Source organism: Anoplopoma fimbria, chromosome 10 (assembly GCF_027596085.1).
Source record: "Anoplopoma fimbria isolate UVic2021 breed Golden Eagle Sablefish chromosome 10, Afim_UVic_2022, whole genome shotgun sequence".
NCBI lineage: Eukaryota > Metazoa > Chordata > Actinopteri > Perciformes > Anoplopomatidae > Anoplopoma > Anoplopoma fimbria.
Window position 1 is genome coordinate 16,984,580 of NC_072458.1, and position 21,415 is coordinate 17,005,994.

At 41.7% G+C, this 21,415-nt stretch overlaps 1 protein-coding gene across 1 annotated transcript; it reads right to left on the reverse strand.

Moving 5' to 3' along the window:
- Window positions 1-7,883: 7,883 nt before the first annotated feature.
- Window positions 7,884-21,192, reverse strand: hivep3a (HIVEP zinc finger 3a). Its single transcript, XM_054606119.1, is given in 8 exon segments — window positions 7,884-9,182; window positions 9,920-9,934; window positions 11,329-11,942; window positions 13,283-13,357; window positions 13,441-13,613; window positions 16,489-16,670; window positions 17,288-18,849; window positions 18,852-21,192. Coding segments are annotated over 8 exon segments (5,436 nt in total). The 5' UTR covers window positions 21,124-21,192; the 3' UTR covers window positions 7,884-8,639.
- Between the last annotated feature and the right edge of the window lie 223 nt (window positions 21,193-21,415).

A 21,415-nucleotide genomic window follows, 5' to 3' on the forward strand; every position in this document is an offset into this window, starting at 1 on the left:
AACATTTAACAGCAAAATCAATTAATTTAATGAGAACGTATTGTCATAGCGACCGAGCTAAAAATAGATTGCTAACTGACACTTTGGAAGTAGTTTGAAAACACTTTTTTTGTGTCACTCTGGTGTGACAAGTTGTTCGAGATTCAGACTGCTAAGTAAAAAAAAAAACCCCAAAGTTTAAATTTCTCACACAGACACCCTTCCTGGCAGTGTGTCTTTAATGACCAACCAGATGTTTTGCTAATAAGCGGACAAATTTGCCAAAATACATTATTTTTGATTTAGTTGCAAGCTCAGGCATCTTTTTTATAAATGTGTTTGAACCTTGAGATGACATGTTGAGCTTGATCGTATCGTTCTTGAGCAATTGTGCAATTTCTTTTTTTATTTCATATTCAAAGAAAATATGAAGACATATTTCATATGCTTACAACTGTGCTGTACTGAGTTGTCTGTCCACCAGCAATGGAAGCTTCAAGAAACTAAATTAACATTTAATACAAGAAAATGTCCTTAAAGTATCTGCTTGCAACTACATGATACTGTAATAAAAACAGCAATAGACAGCTTGTGAATTCTAAATGGTAAATGAAGAAATCAGTAAACCTCTCTTGATTAATACTAATGTTTGTTGTAGCAGCAGGCTGGAGTCTGTCATGGAGAATAATAAGAATACTTTTATCAAGATTTCAGGCTTTCCTTTATTTTTTCCAGAGGCGTTGGGCATGAAGGAATCGGATGAGGCTGGAGGCGGCAGAGGAAGAGATGAGCAGCGGCAGTTGGAACAGACAGAGGGCTTGCATGAGCCACACAGCCTGATATGAGGATGATGAAGTCAAGGAGAGCTGTTGGCATCCCCACGCAGGAAATGAAGTTGAGGTCATGGCTGGCACAATCGTCCCACTCGCCCTTTTACTATCACACAAACAATATCAAAGCGTGTAACATGCTTTGACCTTCGTAAAGAGATACGTGACCGCCTGCCACATCAGCTTTCTGTAACCCACACACATACCACAATGGATATAGTACACAAACAAACACACACACACACACACACACACACACACACACACACACACACACACACACACACACACACACACACACACACACACACACACACACACACACACACACACACACATTCTCTGTCAGTTTACACCACATATTTTTTGGCCACTGACAAATTTAATTTTATTAACACAAATGCATCTTTCTTAAATATATTTTTGATGAAATGTATCTTTCTCAAATATTTCACTTCTACTACTATAAATAAACACAAAAGCATGCACAGTTTGAGTTTTAATTGTATTCATTCATAAAAAAAAAAAATTGGGAAATAAAAGAAGAAAGAGCAATCAGTTTCATGCAAGTCAAAGTCAATTCATTAATTTCTCAGGCAGTCCAGGAGATTCTGGAAGTTTTCTATTGGTCATTTTTCAGGTATATACAAGAATAGATATGTTTCACACACTCTTTACCATACATGGTTTAAAGTCCAACCAAAGTAGACCCAAAAAAGGCAATAAGAAACAGGAAGGAACCCAATTGTTTCGGTCAGTCATCTCAAAGATGGAAAATCTTGCAAAAGGATTTTACATCATATCTCCAGCAGGAATGTGGAAGATAGAAAGATACACCTACAGAAACAGGAAAAAACACATGCTGAAACCTAGATATTTGTGTGTGGTCATAGTTTATAGGGGTTAAGTGGTCGGGGGAAATGGCAAAAGGATGTCACAACACAGAAGGACTGGCATTTGGCCAACTATTTGTTACAGTGAAGAAGAACAATACTGATCTAGAGCAAATATTTGTCCAGCGGTGCAGACTGGAGGACTGGGCACAATCTGAAAGGAACCCCCTGGTCCCGTTCCCCTGCTGCTTTCACCAGACAAGGCAGCAAAGGAAAATGTCACCAATGCAGTCACAGTGTTAAAAAAATGTGCCCTTATCTGTTTCCAACTTCCGGCTGCTGCTGAGGAATGTGAGGCGGCGCGATGATAAACAAATAGCGGGATCGGGATTGCTGAATGCTTCAAAATTCCTACAGTATGAGGTTAAACGTGTGGGCTGTGACACAATAACACATCTGAGGCCATTGAGCAGAAACGAGGGCAGAAAACAGCATGATATCAGCTCTTAATTCCAGTAAAGAGCATTTTGTTTATGTGTTCTTATGTTAGCTGCTTAGCATGTCTAGCTAACCAGCCTACTGCCACCCAGCATTACTTCAAAGGCTAAGAGTTAACATATCATTAGATAGCTAGGCTACATTTGTGGGTTAGTTTACACTTTATGTGCTTATTATACAAAATGTGCTTGGTTAGCTAGCTACAGCTAATATCTGACAGCTTCATTCATCATTTCGGCCTCCAAACCCACTGGTTACAGACTAGATTGAGAAGCCTGCTGTTTTCCACCCAGATATAAAAATGGGGGCCCAAAATTACAAAGACTTTTGAGAAGCAAATGTGACACTATTGTTGGTCTAAACTGGCTATGTGTTGTGCAAGAAAGAAAAGCTTGAAATGTGTGCTAAGACAAAATAATACCATATTCATGTTATAAAGCTTAGACCGCCATAACAACCAAGTAAAAAAAAAAAAAAAAGAAATATTCAGCGGCCTCAGTTTAGCTTCAGGTGAATTAACCAGAAAAGAGACAAAACTCAATTAAACAAAATAACCAAAAAGAATTCTATAGACACCATCAAGTGTAGAATAAAACAATACAAAGACGGAAAAAACTTTTATTTTAAACAATATAAATCCACAACATCTACAGCACCAAATATAAAAGCAAAAGGAGAACCGGCACAGTTTTTGCACACCATATAGGGTGAAACTCAATGCTACGTTGCTTGGCAACACAGGGGTTGTTGACGTTCACACACCAGCAGCTTCCCCTCTGCTGCAGCTGATGATTAAATAACTCGTCATAGAGTTTATCAGGGCTTTGTAACGGATGCAACTTGAGATGCAAAGATCAATACCGGTAATAAAAGGTAGCCTTCTAACATAAAACGGCGGATTGAATGGCTGATTTAACTTTCAACACACTTTCTATATGACATCGGCAGAGTTCACTCCTCGTCTTGGCTCTAATTCAAATCACTACTACCATCAGGAATGTGACACCACATGAGAGAAGAACGCAGACATGTCACCCCCCCTTCTTAAAAAAACTGTGTAAAAAGACAGGAAGCAATTAGGCAACTGTGGATGGCGTCTGAGGTAAAAGAAGAGCAGGGAGCAGTGACTCACACACACACACACACACACACACACACACACACACACACACACACACACACACACACACACACACACACACACACACACACACACACACAGAGACACAGCCCTGATATGAGTGAGGTGAAGAATATGTACCCATATATGAGTAGATGGAGGGCTTTGATAGCAGATCCCTTATAAAGACTGAAACTACAAAACGTATCTAAACCACAATGAGGAGCTTTCAGTGTAAGTGACATGAGGGTGTCTGCAACACCTGTCTGCAACAACCAGTCTCACTGATACCAGTGAGACCAATTAAAAGACGAACATAGCCGACTGAATCGTTGAGTCATGTGACATGTTTCTTCAAAGAGCTGACTAATAATTGTACCATTCACGTTCTATAATAATCCAACTAGCAGTGACATCCTCAGGTTGAATGAGACATTGTAGATGAGCATATTTTTTACCTTTGGAACAATATCCGTGATAAAATATTCTAAATTAAAAGGTCCATTTACTAGCTTTCAGTTCATTTCCATGGCCTTCTTCGATGGATGGAGCTAACTCATGTGTCGGGGGTTATGACCTCCTTCATATATGACCACCATGTGACCTAAATGTGGAGTTTCAGTGTTGTGATGACCACTGTGCGGGTTCCATCCACTGATTGAAGACTATGGTAACAGTCATAAGCTCAGGAAAAAGTTTATTGTATAATATTTCATACACTTAACAACATGAGACAATATAATCTCTTACTTCTCTATATAACCAGTGGTGTTGACAAAAAAAACTAATTTAAGAATCAAGATAATTTAATACTTTTACTGGCCTTCAATATTTTATCAGCAGAACAATTTAAGTAATAAGTTAAGTACTTATGAATTTTACAAGAGGACATTTTGGAGCTAAAGGTATTAAAATTTCATATATCTAGTCAGATATTTCCATATTTGTAGACCCCGACAATTTTGAATTGCCATATTTACAGACATCGATGTGTCTTTAACAGAAAATACTTACTTTTTCAGTAAAATAAAATAAAAAAAGAACCTTAATAAATAATATTCAAAAAGAACATTAATTGAACAAATCAAGACAAACCTCTAGGAGACATCAGCCTCTATTTCAAAATATCACTGTAACAGCTTTACTATTTCCATGAACTCCAGCTGACTCACATAATGTTCAAATGTCTGCTTGGGACTTAATATCATTATTGCAAATGTAACTTGATCTTTTACTGTATAATTTACTGTAGTCATGCTTACTTCAAAACATGTCAGGGGAAAATAAGTGGAGAAATTGAAACTGACCCAGTTGTTTTCAAAGTAGAGTTTGTTTATGATCTCCACTTATGGAAATCATGTTTATGATTATCCTCTTTATCTACCGGTGGTTTTTACTTTGGAAGTCAATGTGTGTGAGTGAGTCATCATGGCAAAAAGCGCTCCTGGAGACACCGACTGTAGCGGGAATGGCCACAGACACAGTCACAAAGCTTAACAGCTGTGTAGTTAAGATCAAAATGAAAGTCAAGTTCGAAAATGAGTGTGGTATGAGCAATTTCACTAGAAGTCCAGAGGTAGGAAATGGGGGATCAATCACAAGATGGTCTCTAGTGTTTTTCTTCTTTTTAGTGTAATATATTAGTTATTTTAAATAAAATGTCATCTTTGAGCTTATGTCCTTAAATACTGTATTTATTTTACTATCAAGAAGACAATATGGTTCAAGGACCATTTGTTGTCATTGCACAACTCAAGGGGAGTTGTGGCTCATGCAAGCCCTCTGTCTGTTCCAACTGCCGCTGCTCATCTCTTCCTCTGCCGCCTCCAGCCTCATCCGATTCCTGCATGCCCAACCCAATTAGGAACAATGTTGACAGCTGTAACTATTTAGAAATCACAGAACCCAAAAGCACAAATTCAGAGGCAGAAGCTGTCTAAATCCTTAAATCAAAGTAAAAAAAAAAAAAACACAAAGCAGGAGTAATAAAACAAAGGGGGGATAAGCAAAGTCTTCAAACCAGTATTAGTTAGAGAAAGTTAAACAGGTAGAGAGTCTCTGGATATCTGGGCATGACTCTAGCCAATCTGGCCGAGGGTAAGTGAATTTGGTTTGGTATAAGAATGAGGTGCTGATGAGGACAATGAGATCCTGGTGTGAACATGTGGAGGGAAGCTCAGGTGAGGGGAATGAGGTGATTGGTGGGATCTTTAATGACAGGAGAGTTGAGAAGCAAGGCAAAAAGCATGATGAAGAAATCCCTCTGTGTTTACGCTCATGATTATGATATTGTCGGCATCTCCTCTTCCAGTGAACCTTATCAAAGCACTCCCCCTTTGGCAATTGCATAGTGTTGAGTTAATAATTGGCTTTAATCATATCATTGTGACAATGACACACTATTTCAAGGGAGTCTTTGGCCGTTGTTGTTCCTGTAGCTGTGGAGACACTGGCACAGTTGTTTGTAGAGGGCTGTAGAAAGAATGATTTATCATGAAACAATAAGTGAATCATATAGAAAATAAAATAGTCATTCACTTTGGAATTTAAGGCGACACACAGCAGGTCAATGGGGTAAAAATTGAGGATCTTTTTTATGCTATAAGTTTTCTGAAAAGTTATGTTTAAATATGGAAATGAGGCATTATCTATTTAAATATGGGCTAATTTTGTGCAACAAAATCCTGAACATTGAATAAAGCTAGGTATAAAGTTCTTGTTTTATTTTGTTGACATAGTAACGTCAACAGCAATGCAAATCTATATTGGTTGTCTTTTTAAAAATAAAATGTTCTATTAATCAGGTTATGAATGTGAACAAACCCCTCTTTAAAAACCTTAAAAATATAGATGGCAATGAAACTGGAAAGTGTTGGTGTATATACGTGCTAGTGAGATGTAGATTTCTGTCTCAGAGTCTGAGAAAACAGCTGCTAAAGATATGTTTTGTAAAATTCCATACATTTTGCATGACACTACAGGTGCAAAAAAAAGAAAAAGACTAATTAATATCACCATGAAACTTCCCCAGTTGTTTACTTAAATTAAGACTATTATCTTTTGTATAACAAGTAATAGCCAATGAGAATTTATCTAATATTAACTTTTGGTGAATTTAGAATTTAAGAGAACTCTACAGATGTTAATAGACAAATCAGTAAAATAAACACCTTAATGTGTATTTTGGATGTCTGAGAGAAGACATGTTATGGAATGCAAAATATGCCTGAATCTCACAATTGACCAGATCATGAAAAAACAATGTGTTTTCCTATAGTGTTTCTTCTTAGAAATTTAAATATGAAAGTACCCTCTGTCTGATTATTCCTGCTGTATGTCTGTTATCTCCTGTATATGGTTGCCCATTTCCACATCATAATTATGACTTTTTATCTCATAATTATGACTTTTTATCTCATAGTTATGACTTTTTATCTCATAATTATGCCTTCAGTTGTTTTTTTCACTGGCGGAAGTGGGCTTCCATACCTGGATGATTGTAACAGTACACAGTCTGATACCTTCAGCATGTGATGTCATCCCTTTCAGCACACAGGCAGCATGAGCCAAGATGGACTTTAAGTTGCTTTCTGCTGCCACCCAGTGGTCACATGTGACACCTTCAGTTCTGGGAAACAAAGACGAGGTGACTTCACGGCCAAATGAGGACAGGAGAGAAAAGAATGATAAAGTAAAGCGTGACACATTTAAAATAAATAATTTATTGAATCAAGGCAGGCTATAAAACTGTTTTGTTGTAAAAGTGTTTCCATTCTAAGAGGTGGAATATAAACTTCAAGTACAATCTTACCAGAACCACAGGGTGGTGCCACATTCAGTATCTGCAGGTTTCAGGAAAACAAAATTAGGCTTTTCAGTATTTTTTTTTTTTATCTAGCTGGCATTTATTAGCTCTTCAATGGAAGTATCCTTATCTCTCTGAATAATGCACATAGCACACAGTGAAAGTGGTAACTTTCAAAGCGATCATAGCAAGTCAATACATTTTATAAATAATGATTTAGTCAATCATTTTAGAAACATCAATCAGTTGGATTATGATACTTTGTTTGCACATGTGAATAAAATCCTATTTTTGGTGAAATTCCTAAAGAATGGCTGTCTGACTCTTTCTGAATTTCTGATAGATGACGTTCTGGTTGCATACGGTTCAATGATTTTATTTGGAGACATCTAAAGATAAATACAAATGGTGAACATTTTTCTAACTATGAGGCAACAGCCATATGTTGATTAGCTTTATTTTGATTTGCAGTGCATTTAAAAGTTGTGCATATAGTTGTTATCCCATGTCAATAAGTGACGTACATTTGACATGTGCAGCAATAAAGTAGAACCTTTGCACAGGAAAGTTTGGCGGAAACATTGTTTCAGTCTGGCAGATTGTAGGAGGTGTTGTGTAATATAGGCCAGCTGACCCTTTAGCATGCAGCTGAGTTTTACATTTCTTAATGTGCTTTCCTAACTTCAAAGCAGCAATTGATTTCCATTCATTTCTAAACATAAATTAGAATTTGAAAAAGAGCACAACTTATTGAAAAAAAACACACGTCCAACACAGTTTTAATATAAATCTGTAAAAATGAGAAGTTTAATGGTAAACATGAAAATGACAGAGTGATTGTATCATTTATAAAAGCAACAACACAAAAATACATGTATCTGTTTTATGAAAAAAACGGTATCGTAGCTACCATGTACATGAAACAGGTTTCCTCTGGATATCAAATTATTTGTCAGTGCACTCCAAACGTCTTCATCTGAAACTCAACCTGAAGACATTAGAAAAAGGAGGTGATCACAACCCTGCTTCTTTGAACAAAAACAAAGACAACAACAACAAAAAAAAAAAAAAAAAAAAGAAACTGACAAATAATAATAGTCACAGCCTTTAAGAATGACATTTCAAACCACAATCTCGACATAAAATTGCACTTCAAAATACTGGTCGGGTGAATAAATATTTGTGGTACCTTTCTATATCCATTTTGGTAATACAGTACATTAACACAGCAATAGTATATTAGAGCTGTCAAAGGGGGTTAATAGGGAAACTGATTAAAACTTTTGTCTATTTTCATTCCAGCTGCTTTTGCATATAGTACAGAATTTGCATAATAGCACATAAATAAATTAACACCGATGACATCAAACAAGAGGGTAAAAAAAGATTTACAAAACATACTGCATATCTAACATAGTGTCTATATATATATTATTCATATAATTACATAACAGCGTCATTCAGAAGCGGTGCTGAAGTGCTCTTTTGTCCTCGGTCTCCAAACCAGGGCTGTGTTTTAAAAACAGGTCCTGGTTTTCTGTCTTTTGCACTGTCCCTTTAGACTCTCCCTCCTATCAGAGTTGTGTCTGGGAGGAAGGAGCCTTTTTTTGGCCTTGGGTGGATTCGGGGTAAACACACACCTCTGTAACATGTGCGTCTGTGACGACCTCCTGACTTCTCGTCTCTGTCCCGGGACTGGACGGTTGCTGGACGCTGAAGCATCCTCGACTGTTTCTGTGTAATAAAGCGTCCGATCGGCTGCTCCTGGACGTTCCCCCTATAGTCTCGGGGTCCTGCGGGGTGGCTCGGCTGCTGGGCGACATCTCTTTGAGAGTATCCTGGCGCTGCAGCAGAGGAAACCTCACCTTTGGAGCGTCACTTAATCTCCAGGATCTCCCTGCGGGGCTTGATGTGGCTGCTATGGGGCTGCTCACCAGGCTGTACAGAGGGAGGGTAGACCTGGGCTGAATCATGTGAATCCCCCCGATGGGAATCAGGAGGCTCGGGGCCCGGCTCGGCTGCTGGGAGTGCAGAGGGAGGTGACTCATGAGGGTGTGGGCTCCCCGAGGCCGCGTGGGATGTGGGGCGGTGTGGGTCAGACCGACCTCGTCCAAAGACTACAACGAAACAAGACGAGGGTGAGACTTGAATGATTCGGTCAGTCCATCAACAGAATGAACGGGATACAATGAAGAAAAGACTGAAAGTGTCATCCATAACTGTTAAATGTTGTCGATCAATAGTCATGACTCAAGGACTACTTAGCCTTGGTGCTGAGAATAAAACTTTTAAAAGAAAAGGCAATTTATCTTTGCAGGTTAAAAAGGTTAATTCTAAAGCAATAGAAGCGCATGCTAATTAATTTAGTAATAATGTAAAAAAAAAACATGCTGATGTGTTAAATTGACTTGTTATTTCTTTGGGGATTTAGTGTAATTAGTTTGAAGCTGCCTCTGTGAGTGTGGCATTGTATACTGACAGAGATGAGGGGTTCACATCAGGTCACCTACAGAGCTCCAGACAGTTCATACATTATTCCCATTTTAAAGCCAGACTATGGCTACTTTCTCGCCGCAAGCCTTAGAGCTCAATGTGGATTTATTGCTCAGATCAGAGATTTTTTTTTTGTTGGGCTAATAGCTATCAGTCAGATATAAGCCTCCAGTAAGTTGAGGTACACCGGAAGCCAGTGAATAAAAGGAGGACAAGGAGAAAGAGAGCTACGTTTTTAACTGTGGCTTTTTTTGGGAGAAATAGCTGCTACTTCTATACAGAGGAGTGAGTGTGGATTCAAAGTGGGAGCCAGGAGTGGAGAGATCGTGACATGATTTGCTTAACAGTGCAGAATTGTGACGAATTTGGATGTAGACTGACATAAAGTAGTCGCATTAATACTGTTTAGACTGAGGTCCCATTGCAAAAAAATGAGACCTTTATCTGATTTAGGAACACATATGAAAGTGGCTCGAATCTGAATTGAAAAGATCAGACTCCATGGGATTTGTGCTGTTCATACAGTTTAGGAAAAAACATAACAGATTTGGGCCATTCTCATTTGGGTTACTTTAAAGAGTATCGAGTTACATGCCTCTGAAATCTTGTTTTTGCTGACCTATGTACAGGTGTACTGTGTGACATCACTGTTTAGTGTGTTTAAAGGTGCAACAAGCACACTTATATATACATTTATACTGCCAAGAATAAGGGAACATATACACATATACATATGTACTGCAATACCTTGTTATTAATCAGAGTATATATACTATGATGAAGCTAATGTGGGCTGATGTCACTATAGTGTACATTACAGTATGAGAATGGTGTGAAAAAATGATAAAGTATAATCAAAATACTAAAACCAGAAAATAAATATGTGCGGTAAGACAATCTATATAAGAAATAGTATTTTAAAAAAGCCAAGTGTGGTTCTTTTTTGAGCATATATTCATATATATGCACCCATCAAATATTTAAGTATTTAAAAATGGCTCCCCTTACTAAACACACCCAGTTTACAGGTGTAGCTGTATATGTAAACAGATATGTCTTTGTGTGCAGATGTGAAAAAAAACCTGCTGCAGAGAATGTGAATTAATACCTTCTCCCATGAGGCCTGTATTAGTGGGAGGAAGAAGCGGTGAGGTTACGCCATAACATAACCACAAGTTTGGAGTAATTCGGATGATATTCAGCCACGTTGTTTTCTTCGTCGACATGTGGTTCCAATCTCCGGTACTTAACGATCGGCACTGCTTCTCGTTTTATCGGCGGCTGCCCAGGGAAAACATGTTGTGTCTATTTGGGAGCTCTGCTGCATTATTTTAAGGTCCGGAGCTGCAGGCTTGGGTTTGAGTGATATAAAACTAGAGAGTTGCCTTTACTTCCTTTTCCAATAAATGTGTGACTTTAAAAATAACCTCCTATGTACGGGCCTATCTATATTTGTTCTAGATGTTGACTTACTGGGATTTAACTGAGCTGCACAAGATTAGCTTTGTGAGCCAAAAGCTGATGTATTTAAAAACTGTCGGCTAAACTAACACAGACGGGATCAAGTCACAGGTGAGTGAAGACTGCGGTTTGAACAAAAGCCACGGTTTGACCAGCGTTAATTATACACGCGACAAAAACAGAGCATCGTGACAGATTCAGAACAAGACAAAAACAATGGCTGGGTTAGATTATATGTAGAAAACCTAATGAAAATGCTGCAGAAGATAAAATAACGAGTTTTGTTAAGTAAAAGCTGAAGTGACTCACCAGTCGGTCTCTTGGGTGAAGATAAGCTTGAGACGGAGCAAAGGAGTCTGCAAGGGAGCCCGGGCGCCCAGAGGACTCCGACCCGTGGGGCTGGATTATTATAGGAGAGAGACCTCTAACTGGGGAGACTGGTCTCAGAGCGGAGGTGGAGACATGACAACTGGGTGAGGATGGGGAGGAAAGAGGAGCAGGGGATTGGCGATGTCTGGGTGACGGACTACGAGGTGGAGACGGATCCCTCGGTGGAATCAGGGGTTGAGCGCTTGGAGAACGGGAGCCTCCGGAGGACGCCGATGCCGATGCCGAAGCGTCGAAGCGTCTGCGTGCGAACAGGGCCCTCCTGGTGCTGGCCGAGCTCTTCGGGGTCGAACCCTTGGGGGAAAGCGGGACGGACCGGCTGGGTTCAGGCTCCATCGACCGGCCTCCTGGATGAGGTTTGTCACTGTCAGAAGAGGACGTGTGAGAGCTCTCAGCCACCTTGGACCTGTTGTCTTCATCAGGTCTGCCATCTTTGGCCCTTGCTTTGTCATCCTCATCATGTCGACTTTTCCCCTGATCAGAGTACTGAGGATCTTTTTGTTCATCTGGGTGACGTGAACGTTCTTCACTTACTCCTAGGACAGAAAAAAAGTATCTTTTTAACTTATGTTCTTACGCAAACAACCAACTCCATTCTTTAGTTAAATTACTTCCGTATCAAAAGACCCGGCTGATATTGATCAGTCATTTAATGCACATACATACTGAGATTTCTTCCTAATTTTGGCATTTTTTTCTATCTTGTCAAGCCTTCTGGTAGGAACACTACTAAAAAATATTTTCTTTTCAACTCTCCAATTTAAAGCTCTTTCTAACCGCACCAATGTGTAGAGATATCCAGGAAATAATATGGACCACTAAAGGTGTAAGTGTGCTTGTTGTGTCCGGTTGGTACCAGCCTAGCACATTTTTCCCCTGGGTGTAACGTTTAAGAACCTCTCCCATGTTTCTTCTCCCACATATCTAACATCTTGGACGCCCAAGATCTTTGATATGCACCTAATCAATGTTTGCATTTCCCTTTGAACAAATGTGAAAACGTTGAAGCTCAATCAAAGTGACAAAGTGTGTAAGTAAACAGAATTAGATTACTCTTATTTATCATATAAAGGACAATTGCATGTAGTTCAGGCTACAACAGTGGTTATACTTGTGGGTGGTCACCAATAAAAGGAATGTTTGAGGCGACATAAAGCTGTGGTGCTAATGGTGCTAAATTACTGTTAAATGCTCCTTTAGCTTCCATGGACTGTTGTGTTTGACTGACAGCTGAGCCATCAGAGGTGTCGTATTAGCAGCTGTTTTGAAAAGCCACACTCAGATGACTTCTGTTGTGATATCATCGTGTTATTAACACATAATAGAAAAAAAAATAGCAACACAGTCTGATCAGTCACCATGATCGTAACAGTAATATGACTGCTGACAGCTGATCCTGGTGCTGTGTTGGCAGAGGACTGATCTAATTTGCGTCACCATTTAAATAGTTTTCAATGTTTTTCAGATCATATTCTTTTGATTCTGTCAGTCTGTCACACTGTAGGATATATTATAACACTGCTCAGATATTTGATCCAGTGTAGGTGCAGGAAGTGAAAAGACCAACCAACTGCATCCAAGCACATCTTTGTTGCTTCAGTGTGCTGAAGCTGAAACATTTTCCCCCCGGTGGATATTTGTTTGGCTGCTTCCTTAACATACCAAGGAGCGGCACAAGCTGGTAAATGCTCATAGATTAGGAGATACTAACCAGGATGCTAATGTGGATGCTAATAGTAAGCTAATATGGAAAAGTCAGTAAGAAACAAACAAATTAAGTTTTATTTTTGCTGGAATTCAACATTCAGTGACCATATTTTAAATAAAGGTTTTAGCATTAAAAGAGCAGGGGCCTTCGTCACTGATATTTATATACCTTCATCTGTGCCATCTGGGTAACAACAGACTTCTTCTCCACGGGACTCAGATCTCAAGTGTTCAACGAGGCTTCCTGTGAAATACAACAGGAATGAGGACAGGATGAGCTCATAATGGATGCACAGTGAACACAGACGTCACTAGTCAGTTCCTTACCTTTGGCTTTGACAGAAAGGTTGCATTGTTTGCAGTTATATGGTGGGGATTCTGTGATGCGATGGGGGCACTTTTGCAGCACACTGGTGGTTTCCTTAAGGTGGGATCCACTGTCCTCACATTGGCACTTCCCTCCGGCTCCACCATGCACGAGAGCGTACTTCTCATTTGATCTGTGGGTGTGAAGAGAGCAGGAGGTTTCAGTTTCGTCCTCAGAGATTTTTCCCTGTCAGTTGTCCATTGATGCCGCTCCTCTCAGGAAGATAGTCACAATCAATATGTCTCTGCAGGGCCCTTTAGCACCTGTATGCAGCTCTTATTTAACCAGTGTAAGTACACTATCTGTTTGGCCTTTTTCTACACTGTGAGCTCACACTGTGGCAGCTGGGCCCGGGGTCCACCCCTCCATGTACACTGATGGTCCCTCAGCGAGGCGACCACTTCAGCTTCAACAGAGCAGCTTTCATAAGCCAAAACCAGACACCCCCACCCTCCCACTGCCTTATAACCCCATCACAGCTCACACCACCACCATGTCCAAACAAGGGGGGAGCCTACGATGTGGCTCAAGGTCCGGGGGTTTGCTGCAGCCAGCCAATAAAAACAGACCAGAGAGGGAGGGAAACCCTGGCCCAGCCCAGCTGCTGCTCCAAATAAGCATGAAATAACACAGAATGTGAAAACACATTCCTACGACAAACAATCGTTCTGATTATAATCGGCTGTTTTTTCTTCTATTTTCACTACAGGCTTCACGGCTGGAAAAACTCGGCAGGTATCATAAACGCTGGCTTTTACGGTCTTGAAAAAGTTAATGAAAGAGAAACAGTTTATAATCATGCCCATACACTTTACTCTTATGCTATAAAGCAGCTATATTCATGGGCTTTTCATGCAGAGCCTTTTCACGCCCAAGATTGGAGTCTCTGGGCCTTTGCCTTCAACAAAAAATGGCAATGTTCAACTACGTCGTTGCCTCAGTTTGGTCTTTTTGTCCCTCAGACAGACTGAACAGACAGAGAAGGAGAAAGCGAGCAGGCGCGAGGATGACTCACTCTCTTAGGGAGGCTGTGAGGAGCGTCAACATTAGTCACAACAGGGATTTGTTCACACACACACACACACACACACACACAACACACACACACACACACACACACACACTCCCAAACCAAAAAGAGACACACAGATGGCACCTCTCTGCACTCGTCCGCATCTCAGCAGTGTTTATTTCTGATGGGTATCAGAAGTACTGACCGTGTCTGGTTTAACCTCGCTGCAAATAAATTTGAGAAGTGCATGTGCTTCAATTAAGACAATTAAATAACAGCACTTAAATAAATTCACACCTTACAAATTTGCATACTGCATCTAACTTTGTTGGAGGGATGTGTCATTGCTGTTCATGTTTCCTTTTTAACATGATTAAAATGACCTTTCTGGCCTACTACCTTCTATAACCACAATAACATGAAAAAGAACCACAATGTTTACAACAAAGCGTCCTTACAAACAACACAAAGAGTCCATTATCTTCTATATCAGGACTCCTCAGGGTGTGTTGTTCATAGTTCGTTTTAACTCATTGTTGGTCTATTTCATTTAGAGTTATTTTCTGGAAATATAGCATTAAGGTGAATTATAGTTGCTACGGTGATTCGCATTTTAATTAGATTATACTATTAAAATGCTGTCCTGCAAACTGATTTAGAACAGAGGTTAAACTGTCGGTTGGATGTTTGTTGGTGCATTACAGCCTAATGATTGATAATTAAATATACAAATTGTATTACATTATACCTTTACAATTTTTTTATTTCTACATGATCAGACTTACTCAGTTTGCTGAAGCCTTTGTGTGAACAGGATGAATGACTACAGCAAGCATAACTCTTCATATGGAACCTGACTACCGTTTTAAGAAAAACTTGAAAAATGTTGAGCCTATCCTTTAAAGGTGCAATGTGTAAGATGTGAACAGAATTTAAGTTTAAAACATTCAAAAAATGAACAATATCTCCAGAATGTTAAAAGGTAACAGTGCTGTCATTATATCAAAGCATGGGCCCTTCATGTCTTGTAATACCACTTGTACCTCCAGAGGCGATAGTGAGTCACTGAAGGTCAGTCGGCCCTTAGTCCAACATGAGAGGACGAAGAAGTAGAGCTGCCCAGAGGGCTACAGGGTCCATGTGCATTTTGATAGTTTGTTTATTGGATTACATCTTAAATGGCAGAAATGTGAAAATGATTTTGCATTTTTGTGTCATCCTTTAAACTACTTCGCTGAGAGAGGAGTGGCTGACAGCTCCGGTAGTTTCAGCAGTTAAATCGAATGTTGCTTATTGTGGTAGTAACTTTTTTTATTTCTTATTTATTAAAGTTGTTCTATAATTGATAACTGTAAATATAGATTGTGTGGACCCAGTAGTAGAACTGAAATGATGCCCGAGATTTGTTTTGAGCATGTGGTCTGATCTTACACATTGCACCTTTAACCTCCCTGGGGAATACTCAATTCATAACAAAACTGCCAAACAAAGTACAAATTAATACATGTTGAAATCCTCTGTGTTCCCTATTGTGTTCTTTCATCATGTCCTAAAACCACAGTGCTTTTCTTATATATACTTTTGTCTGTTTTTCTGCCCAATCCCATTCAGTATGTCAGGCTGCCTTTAATGACTAATGCTATGTATGTACATGTACATACTGTGTATATTTTCTACTCATTCCATTGGTGTCAGTGGAAGAGAATGAAACGTGCTGCCGCTCCATGTGAATGGCTGTGACGGTTGGTGTAAATTAATCTCTACTCCTGGCTTCAGCCCCTAAAAACAGACGGGCTCTGTTGGTGCAGACAGCCAACCGTTGGCCTCTCCAACATGGTGGACAGACAACGGTTTCCACAACATATCACAATATATGACGCAAGCAGAGATGAGGGATTTAACGCTGTAAATACAGACAGTATGTCACGGGTAAACTTGATGTTATTAGCTGATGTTTTTCAACTGAAATGCTGAGCTGTCATGAGTTCATACTCACCCCCTCTCAGAGATCCAAACTTCTGGAGGTTGTTTATTTCTGGAGCATGACTGTACTTCCTCCTCCTCGTTCTTCTTCCCATCCTCACTCTCTTCTTTTCTGTCTGACCTGTCGTCATCTGCCGACAGCTGAGCCTTCGTCATTCCCTCTTGGACTCTGCAGTACGACTGGCTGTTGTAAACCTACACCCGAAAGAGACATGGGCAAATTCACCAACTCTGCTCCAGCATGCCCAGGGAGACAAAAATTGGGAAGTCTCATTGAACGTTGTGTTTAATAGCATTTGTTAAAGCACAAATATATTTTTTTCCCATTTGGGTATCATCATTGTTAAGATTTTTATACTCATGGTATCATCAACATAAATGTTGTGCTGGCAAAAAAATATTTCCTGCTATTTGGGTATTAAGACTCTGCATTAGAAATGCAAAGATGTAATTTTGCATTGCTAACTCACTAACATTGCTAACACTTTGCTGCACCCTCTATACACCTGAAGAAAAAGCCAAGAGGCTCTCTATGCTGACCTACCAATGATGTAAACCATACCCCTGGATCAATTTAACCTGAATTTAGGATCTACAGCTTTGGTCACCAACCATCTAAAAGTGCTATCTTGGTTTCAAAAGTGTCAAACATCTTTTATTGCATATCAACTACCCTCTCTCAGACTTTCGTGTCCTTATATATTTTGATCGGCCAAATAAACAATAAAATTCCAAGATGATCTCTAGTGGTGTTCAATTTTTTACACAGAGTGCTATCTACAGATTTACAATTGTAATCATTTTGTAATTACCTCAGTGGAGCATGGTCTTTTGTGGTCCTCTTGCTCCATTGACTCAGTTGTCCTGACTGACATGGGGGATACGGTGTAGATGGAGGGACTGAGCCTTTGCTTGCAGTGCAGCAGAGAGAGAGCCGTCTTGCTTGAGAGGCCAGGTGGGTTGGGGTCATAGCCGCTGGTGGACCACGATGAATACACTGAGGGCTTCTGTTCATCCAGAGTAGAAGGGTTTGGTTTAATGTAGTTCAAATAGCACCAGCTATTACAGGTGCTGGACACCAGACTGGGGTTTGATGGGCCAACATGTGCAATGGGAGGACAAACACTCGGTAGACATGTCTGATTTTCCCTTTTGAGTTCCTGATTGCGTGTGTCCACTGATGCCTTTTCTACACATCTCGCCTCTTCCTCCTCTTCTTCCTTTACTCGTTTCTGCTGCTGCTGTGACTCAGGGGGGAGCTCCATACTGTTTGAAGGGGAAAGCATGCGTTTGTTGCCCCCTGAGCCTGATACCCTCGAGCCATCGTCAGACCACGATTGAAGGTCTGGACTTTTGTTCCTATGGTTTCTGTATTCAGCCGTTGGGATGTCCATATTGTGTGCAACAGCATCGACTGCCTCCTGGGGCCTAGGGGAGGTGGACTGAGAAAATGTAGTGTATATGGCACATGCTAGGGTGAGTGTATCTGTCTGGAGACGCACGGCTACTGCTGGAGATGTGACCGGCCTCAGGAGTTCCAGACTGGAAGTGATGTGAGGGACAGAGTGCTGTATGTGGGAGGGATTTACTCGAACCTCTGAATAGTCATCATGTAGTAAGGGAATCTCTAGCTTCAGCCCTGTAGACATGGGGAGATAGCGAGCTCTGGCGGCCCCCGAGGGTCCATGTGTAGGATAGGGTTGCGGTGCTTCAGGAGGCGGCTGCTCTGTATGGATGTGTGAGGCCTCTTCTTTTACAGGATCTATACAAGCGGGTTCTGTGCTGCCTGTCAACTGAATATTTTGACTGAGTTTCCACTGAGAGAAGATCTCTTTGCCTTGTAATCCTAGTGGATTACGCAAGACCGTGTCACCTGATACAGGGGAGGTAGAGGACCTGCTGCAGTACACAGAAGTTGGGCCCACTTGAGAAGACGTGGTGGAGCTGACATGTTCGGGACTACGGCTCGGTATGGTACACCGCTCCTCCTCCTCCTCATCCGGATCTCTGATAGCAGTGTGTCTCATAAGGAGGCACTTTCTTCTTTCCCTCCAGCCGACTGCAGAGCGCTCAGGGGACAGACAACTGTAGTCGAAAGACTTGCTGCGAGCCTCAGCCATGAGGACACTCGGTTGCGGGTCATGGGGCGCCTGCTCAGATGCTGAGCGCCTCATCTCTCTGTGCTGATGCACCCCAGGCACCGTCAACATGTGAGGAGCTCTTGATCTCCTCAGTGGTGTTGATCCTGCGATCTCCATGTCTGGTCTATTGGACTCTTCAAAGGATGTGGAACGGCCAGATGATGCGTAAGATGCACTACTGTCCTGACTAGGGCTTCGAGGCACGGATATAGAGTCAAAACTCGATTCCCCGAGGATTGGGCGGCCTCAGCTAGACGTAAGCGCTTCTTCTTTGGAGGAAGCTTTTCAATGGGGAGCTGGGCCAGAGAGGGACTTCTCTGTGGCCACTGAAACTCGTCAGGTTTCTCTGAATGTTTTACTGTGGATATCGGCTCTATTGAGGTTGACGCGATCATGTTGGAATCCTCCGTAACCAGTATTTCTGGGACCTGCACACTGGGTTGGCGAAGCAGCTTTCGATTTGTTAGTTTAGTCAAATGTTGGGGTTGTTTCTGAGGCACAAGTTGATATTCTTCATGAGGTGGGGATTTTTGTGTTGCCTCAGTGCCTTGACTATCATTGCAAAAAGATTCCTGTTTTTCAAATGAACGAGTATGTTGAATTACTGAACAGGTTTGTAGTGGAGGTCTTCTTGACCCCTCATAAGCCACATTGCTTTCGTCTTTACACTGTCCCGACAAGAGGGCAGGAGAAGGTAATGACGGAGAAGAGGGATCATCAAATTCCAAACTCTCTTCTTTCCTTCTCTTGCGCATTGCTGAAGCTCCTGCTCTGACTGCATGGTTAATTAGCTGTGAGCACCCCATTTGACTAATTACCACCTCATTTCTGGGATGATGTGCTAAACACAGGCTTTGCTTGTGTTTCTTATAACCCTCCCAATCTCTGCATCCAGTGCCACAGGCCTCACACTCATATGGCTGCGGTTGGCTTTGCTTGTGGTCAGGCACAGTGGTAACGCTGTCAGGGTAAAGTGAATGAGAACCCTCTTGTTCTTCTTTTGTAATTTCGGCACCCAGTGGGATTTCAATAGCTGGCTGCCGTCTTAGCATCCCGTAACGGCGGGAAGCCTGCGTTTCAGAGGGCTGTCGTTCATCAAAGGACTGAGTTAAGCGGAACTTACTGAGGCCACCACTGGCGGCGTTAAATGAACTTGCTGCAGATGGCATTGAGAGACTTCTCACCAAAGGGGCGGTGGATGTTTGGCCAGCTGGCTGCTCCACATTTAGGGATTGATGATGAAATTTTTCACACGGAACTCCCATGGTGATGGAGCCACTGCTTTTATAGCCGAGATCTCCAGCTTTAGGGCTCTGAATTAATGCTTCTTTCACAGATGAACTCTTTTGTGACTCTGAACTATTCTTCCTGGAGAGTGAGAATCTCCTTGGCTTCACACTGTCAATTTTACTGGTGTCAACCACTGCCTCGTTGATAGTGATGAGTTTGGTAATATGATCAATGACCTGCTTCTTGGGGACTGTGAATGCCTCCTGACCAGAGGGCTGCTGGTTATGGTGCCGGGACATCCTCTGTAGGTGTCCGAGACGCCCATATTTGCCGAGGATGATCTCTGCATAGCTTTTGGCACTTGTGTTGGGGGGGCTGTCCCCTGACTGCTCAGTACTCTCAGAGCGAGAGAAATAGCCTGATTCTGTGCTGCCTTTACTCCCTAAACTTAGAGATGAAGTCTTTTCATCAGATAAGTCTCGAGGACCGTGTTTTCCTCGACTCAGACGCAGGGCTAGTCTCTTTTTCACTGCATGAGAGTCATCGTTTCCTCCGGTGCAATCTTTGGCCCTGTCTGTTTCATGACTCTTGATTGAGGCTACACTGCTCTCTCTTTCTGTAAGGGAAGAGGCTGATATAAGCTGTCTGGTTTCATCTTCTGACTCAGAGACTTGCTCTTCTAAAGTTCTCGACTCCCCAAGTGCCAGACCTGCCTTCACCCTGTGGGTGTGCGATTTGCGGTGTTTGTACAAGTTACTCTTGGTCTTAAAAGAGAAGCCACATGGGGCACATGGATAAGGTCTTTCACCTGTGTGGGAGCGGATGTGTTTCTGCAGGACACTCGGCTTCGCGCATGCACGGCCGCAGTAAGTGCAGACGTATTTGCCTGGTCTCTGAGGCTTGCGCTCACGTTTTTGTTTTGGGGGGCCCTCCGGGGTTTCTGGTTTGGACCGGGTGGGGCCACCTGCTGAGGAAGGTGAGCCAGGTGACAAACTAGAAACTGTGGTTGCTTTTGTTGCCTCATGATTGTGTTCCAGCGCTGCATCTGAGTCGATGCTCTGCCGCTGGTGCCGGAGACGTTTACGTTCAGGATGCTGTCTTCTGGTCTGTTTGGGTTGCTTCAGTGTGCCATGGGGCTTCGGGGAGCCAGTTTGCTGTTGCCGCCGGGGATGGGAGGGAGACTTAGGCTGCGGGCCTCGGTGAGGAGACTCTGGTTGACAATGCTCTTGACCTCCGGACTGCTCCCCAGTCTGCAGGCGACTATCCAAGGCCTCCATAAAATGGAAGGACAGCCTCAGGTAGACACGTGGGATGCGTCTGCCTGTGTCAGGCTACAGAGTTCAAGCCAAATCATTAACTGAAGAATGGGTTTAATTGTGAGTGAATTCTATCAAATTATATCCACTTTAGTTGACTTCATAATTTCCACTTTATGGACTTTATGGCTTGACAGCAGAATAATGCCATCAAATGTAGAACGGAGGCATCAGAGAATCCAGCCCTGATATGTCGTGTGCTTTGGAGGAAGTCCTCTGCAACGCTAACTTAAAGTATCCCATCGTGAAGCAC